This window comes from Scardinius erythrophthalmus (genome assembly GCF_964197995.2).
Source record: "Scardinius erythrophthalmus genome assembly, chromosome: 8".
Lineage (NCBI taxonomy): Eukaryota > Metazoa > Chordata > Actinopteri > Cypriniformes > Leuciscidae > Scardinius > Scardinius erythrophthalmus.
The window spans coordinates 908,419-914,661 of record NC_138228.1 but is presented as its reverse complement, the minus strand read 5'-3'; the positions used below and the strand labels follow the sequence as shown (position 1 = coordinate 914,661).

General features: G+C 39.3%; 1 protein-coding gene across 1 annotated transcript; it reads right to left on the bottom strand.

Moving 5' to 3' along the window:
- Nucleotides 1-3,008: 3,008 nt before the first annotated feature.
- LOC308694420 (growth arrest-specific protein 1) lies at nucleotides 3,009-5,317 on the bottom strand. The gene has a single exon (XM_081371931.1). It carries the CDS (start codon nucleotides 4,724-4,726, stop codon nucleotides 3,986-3,988), a length of 741 nt encoding a protein of 246 aa, XP_081228057.1. The 5' UTR covers nucleotides 4,727-5,317; the 3' UTR covers nucleotides 3,009-3,985.
- Between the last annotated feature and the right edge of the window lie 926 nt (nucleotides 5,318-6,243).

Sequence of the window (6,243 nt, the reverse complement as noted above, 5' to 3'; positions counted from 1 at the left end):
TGTAATTAGGTGTTTATTGAGGCAAAGGTTGTAGTTATTAGTGAGAATCGGACCCTAAACTAAAGTGTGACTCAAATATCTAGTTGAAATACTGTGTTTACTGGTTCTGGAAGTAAATACTCAGGTTTTCAGCTTCACATGACGAATTTCAGCATGACTTTTATTTTCTTAAAAATTCCACAATGCATAAATAAATTCTTTTTCTGTACAAAGTTTGTGAAACTTCAATAACCTTTGTGAGCTGAAGAAATACTGAAGCAGAAACACACTCTACACAAGCACACAGAACATGTGATGGAGTTTCTGTCCAATATCAGATGCATTATAAACCGTTCAATCATCTTTAACGTTCTGTGCTTCCCTTCCAGCGCACTGAGAGAAAACTGACCGTACACTGAAGATAATGCCTTTCTTACTTAGTATTTTTGTCTTGTTTCCAGTCCAAATATCTAAACATTCTTAAATCAAGAAGCATTTACTAGATGACTAAAATGACTGAAATTCTGTTTTGTTTCCTGATAAAAAAATACTAAAGTTTTTGCCTAAAACAAGCAAAATGATCCGCTAATCCGAAAAAAAAATCTTAAAGCAAATGGAAAACTAGACAAAAAATCTTAATTAAAATGAAAAAAAAAAAAAAAAAAATGGAAAACAAGAAAAAACGAAAAAAATCTTAATTAAAATGGAAAACAAGAAAAAAATCTTGATTCAATTTTAAAACAAGATTATGTTTCTTACCCCATTGGCAGATCATTTTTCTTGTTTTAAGCAAACACTCACTTAATTAAAAAAAAATATCAGGAAACAAGACAGAATTTATGTCATTTTGCTTCTCTAGTAAATGCTTCTTGATTTAAGAAAGTTTAGATATTTGCACTGGAAACAAGACATTTTTTGTCTGCATTTTTTGCAGTGTAGAAGAAGATTTGCATTCACGCACTTGCATAGAGTCCGTTTCTGATCTCAGAGTTGACATAAACTCATTAGACATACTAATAATTCATTATATGCAAAGAAAGAAAGTTTGAAATTGAAAACCACTGAAATCAAATATTAACTCAGTTTGAAGCTTGACGCTGAACACAGAGTTTTCACGCACTTGATTTCCAGCATTCATGATCAGCGAGACGTTTCGAGATGCGATGGTTTGATCATCTCACCAGAGGAACAGTACAGCTGAAGTGTGTGTGTGAGACTGCTCTTCTGAAGGGCCTCTTCTCTAATGAAGCTCTTGATCCCCACACCGGCTCCTTTAGGAGACGCGCACGGCAAATATTTGAAGAGAGTTGCGAGAACAATGAGAGTCTGCTGGAAGTAAGAGCTGGACACACACTCACTGCTGGTCTCTAAACACACACTTCACGAGCCACAAGACGCTGAAATCATAACAAACACTGCGAAGAGTTCGTGTCCCGAACACCTCGAGTCAGCGCTGGATCCCCTCGACGGCTCCACAGACGCGAGTGATGGAACAAGAGCAGACTCTGATTCTGACTCAATCAAACACATTTTTGAGATGATTTTAAAACGGTTTCATTTGTCGTGCATCAAGGCGCACGTTTGTTGTGTGAGTTTGTTGTGTGCAAAACGACAAGTCAGAAGAAAAGGTTCCGTACAGAAGCTTAAAGGGTTCGGGATCATTTCATTAATTTAGTTTTAAGTCATTTTGTAATTAGATTTGATGAATTAAGCAGCTTGTAAACAAGCTTTAGCAGTAGAAGAAAAAAAAGTTAAACATGAAATCAAAATGCATTGTTTTGGAATAAAGGCTTCTTTAAAATTGAGTCTAGAACCGTAAAGTTTAATATTTAACCTTTTTTGGTTACATTTTATTTCGATGTTCCACTTTAGACATTCTACTAACAATAAGTAACTACTCTCATTAGAGTATTAGTAGACTCTGCTTTAACACTGCAAACATACAAAACTATCTGCCAATGGGGCAAGAAAAATAATCTTAATTCTAATGGAAAACAAGAAAAATAATCTGAATTCTAATGGAAAATAAATAAATAATCTGAATTCTAATGGAAAAAAAGAAAAATAATCTTAATTCTAATGGAAAACAAGAAAAATAATCTGAATTCTAATGGGAAAAAAGAAAAATAATCTGAATTCTAATAGAAAACAAGAAAAATAATCTGAATTCTAATGGAAAACAAGAAAAATAATCTGAATTCTAATGGAAAATAAATAAATAATCTGAATTCTAATGGGAAAAAAGAAAAATAATCTGAATTCTAATGGGAAAAAAGAAAAATAATCTGAATTCTAATGGGAAAAAAGAAAAATAATCTGAATTCTAATGGAAAATAAATAAATAATCTGAATTCTAATGGAAAAAAAGAAAAATAATCTGAATTCTAATGGAAAACAAGAAAAATAATCTGAATTCTAATGGGAAAAAAGAAAAATAATCTGAATTCTAATAGAAAACAAGAAAAATAATCTGAATTCTAATGGAAAACAAGAAAAATAATCTGAATTCTAATGGAAAATAAATAAATAATCTGAATTCTAATGGGAAAAAAGAAAAATAATCTGAATTCTAATGGAAAACAGGAAAAATAATCTGAATTCTAATGGAAAAAAAGAAAAATAATCTGAATTCTAATGGGAAAAAAGAAAAATAATCTGAATTCTAATGGAAAAAAATAAAAATCTTAATTCTAATGGAAAAAAAGAAAAATAATCTGAATTCTAATGGAAAATAAATAAATAATCTGAATTATAATGAAAAAAAAAGAAAAATTATCTGAATTCTAATGGAAAAAAATAAATAATCTTAATTCTAATGGATAAAAAGAAAAATAATCTTAATTCTAATGGGAAAAAAGAAAAATAATCTGAATTCTAATGGAAAATAAATAAATAATCTGAATTCTAATGGAAAAAAGAAAAATAATCTTAATTCTAATGGAAAACAAGAAAAATAATCTGAATTCTAATGGAAAACAAGACAAATAAACTTAATTCTAATGGAAAACAAGATTATTTTTCTTTCCCCATTGGCAGATATCTCACTTCACAAACTCACTTCATTTTGATTTTTCATTTCAGAAAATAAGATACAATTTCTTAAGTCATTTTAGTTTTCTAGTAAATGCTTCTCGATTAAATAATTTGTTTAAATTTGGATTGGAAACAAGAAACAAGCATTTTTTGCAGTGTAGAAGCAGAAGTCTACTAATCCTCTAAGGAGAGTTTGTTCCCCAGTGAGTTAAAGGTGCAGTCTGTGAGAGTGACAGCTAGTGGTGGAAACAGGCACTGCAGGTTTCCCCCACCCCGCCTCCTCAGACTCACGCTCACACGGCCGCCAGTTTGAGACGCGCTACAGGAACGAGCGCAGTGGACAATGAAGATGGGCTGCGTGCAGTTTCACAGAGCAGAACACAAACACACATTCCAGAGTAAAATAACGGGCAGGAGAAGTGTGTTTCAGAGAGACGAGTGTGTGAACTCAGCGTGATTCCTCAGTGTATGCAAACATATTATGGTATTCTATGCTTTAGTAGAGTGAAAGTTACATACAGAACCTTTAGAGGCAGCAGAATGGCTAAAGTTGACTATCGAAATCAAAAAAATGTAAGAGTATAGTGTGTGATCTTCAGTTGTTTAGTGTATGATGCCATTTATTCTTGTATCCACTAACAAGAAAGCCTAGAGTTTTAAGATCTCCAGATCTGAAGTGTTGAATGGTTTCACTCAATCGTCCGGCCATTAAAAGAGTCTCAAACGCAGTGAGAGCCAAAATAAAAAGTCAAAACTATGACATAAAATCAGTATTACAAATAATTATGACGAAAAGTATAAAAATTATGACAAAAAGTCAATAATGACAAAAAAAACGAATGAAATTTATCCAATTTTTTGTTTAGATGCCATTTCTTCTTGTAACCGCTTACAAAGCGGGCAGGTGTTGGGTGCATAGTGTTAAACTCTCCAGATCTGAAGCAGAGTCGTGTATTCCAGCCGTTTCACTCAATCATATTAACAGAGTCTCAGACGCAGCGAGAGCGAACAGCAGAAGCGCGAGCTGAGAAAGAGCCGGAGCGCTTGAGCTCGACATCACCGCGTCGCTCGCCTCGCTTCCCGGTTTCGTCTCGTAATCCTCGTCCTCGTACGCATCGTCGTGTTCGACGCCGGCGTCTCCGATCAAACACAGTTTCACCATGTTCTGTTTCACAACCTCACAAAATGGCCGCTCGAGGCCGTCGCACACACAGGTGTTCAGCAAGACGCCGTTCGGCATTAGCAGGAGATCCTCGATGGTGGAGCGGCACTGCGGCGAACACTTCCTCCCGTTGAAGAGTTGTCCACAGTGGGACAGATACGCCATCAGAGACGCGTGACACGCGGGGTCGTCCTCACAACGCCGGCGCGCTTCGGTGCAACCCATGCTGTCGGCTCCGCCAGGATGAGTGCGCGGGAGACAGGGATCGATGGCTCGTTTAGAGCTCAGACACTCAGTGTCCGTCTCGCAGGAGCATCTCTCCAGATCCGGCCCGGATCCGGTTTGGTTGAGGCGGATTAGCGCGCTAATACAGTGGCTAGGACACTGGCGGCGTTCCCCGCGGATGTTTCCGTCGCACGCGCTCAGGTACTGGTTATACGCTAGCTCACACTCGCGCTCCTCGTGACACCTGACTAGCGCCTGCCAGCAAACCAGCTGAGCGTCCAGAGTCATCATCACAGACCACATGATTAACGCCAAGATGATCTTCATGTCTGAGCTCAGATGCACGCGCGCATCGGTTCGGTTCTGATGCACAGCGCCGGGGGAATAACGTGCATCGCGTGGCAAAAACTTCAGAGTTGGTTTCAACGAGAAAAGTCAGTCCACAGTTCTGCTTTTGAGCCGTGCAATCAGTTCGATCCGCTGCTATCCGAGAGCACTCCTCTGCATCTTCACGAGAATCCTCCGTTTGGGGTTTTATGTTGCTTTGAGTGAGAATTGCGAAAACTTCAGAGTTAGCTTTGGCGAGAATACATCACAAGTCATGCATTTATCCTCCACAACGCAGCCTTCAGTCCAGTCCAGTCCAGTCCAGTCCGCTGCTATCCGAGCGCAGGTCTCTGTGTCTTCAAGAGAGAACTGCAAAAACTTGATTCCGCCGAGAAAAGACACGTTTCCTCCTCAATGAAGCTTTTCATCAGTCGATGCGTTCGATCCGCTGCTATCCGAGCGCATTTCCCTGAATCTTCCTGAGAGTCCTGCTCCAGTCAGAGGTTGTGCTGTTTTGAGGGAGAATCCTCCTTTCTCGTGTTGTTTTGAGTGTTTTCTGCTCTTAAAGTGCTGTTACGGCTTCATGCTGCCTGTCTTTGTCCCTCCGACTCTTTCACGCTCGGCTGTGCATTCACACACACACACACACACACACACACACACACACACGACCCCTCCTCCAAAACCCTCCTCTCTTTATTATTCATTCTCTTGTTCTATTGGCTGTAAACGCGGGATTTCATCCATAGAAACGCCGTTTTTGGCAAAGCTCAACTCCTGTACGGGATAAATAAAATTTTTATACATTTCATGAAGCTTGCAAGCTGTGTGGTCTCTCTCTCTCTCTCTCTGCGTGAGATTACAAAACCCTGTCAGGAGAGAGAGAGAGAGAGAGAGAAACACACACACACACACACACACATTCCTCTGTTGGAAGCTCAACATCTGCAAACCACTTCTTCAATTTAAAGCGCAGAAAAACAAATCTGTTTCTCTTTAGCGCAAACCCAAGAACAAGCCCCTGTGTAAACCGACTGGATCCCGGCGGGTCTTCATCCCCCGCTCCTCTCGGCTGCTTTCGGGTGTTTTAATCGCGCCCCGCTGGAAAAGAAAAGGCCACAAAAGTGTTTTCTGGACCGTTTCACCCTCTTTGTGTGCGACTGGCCATGCAGCAGCCCAGAGGAACGTCAATGGAGAGACTTTCCACAACAATATATTTACGGCTCTGTCCTTTCACTGCGCACTCGAGATCCGCCGCGCTCCGCTATTCAGATGGAAAACACTGGGATTGGAGTGAAGGAACTATGCAAAACCGCAACCATCCCCGGAGTCTGTTACAGGACAAAAGCTGGGAGAGAGGGAACAGTGTGCGGGGGCTAGTTGTCCCAGTCCTCAGATGGGCAACTCTCTGAAAGTGACTCTGTGAGCCAGAAAACAACAGATGCTTGTTCTGTTGTAGGAAGACCGTTTCTGACACGTCAGGGGGAAAATCATGCTTTGGTGAATCATGAGTAATT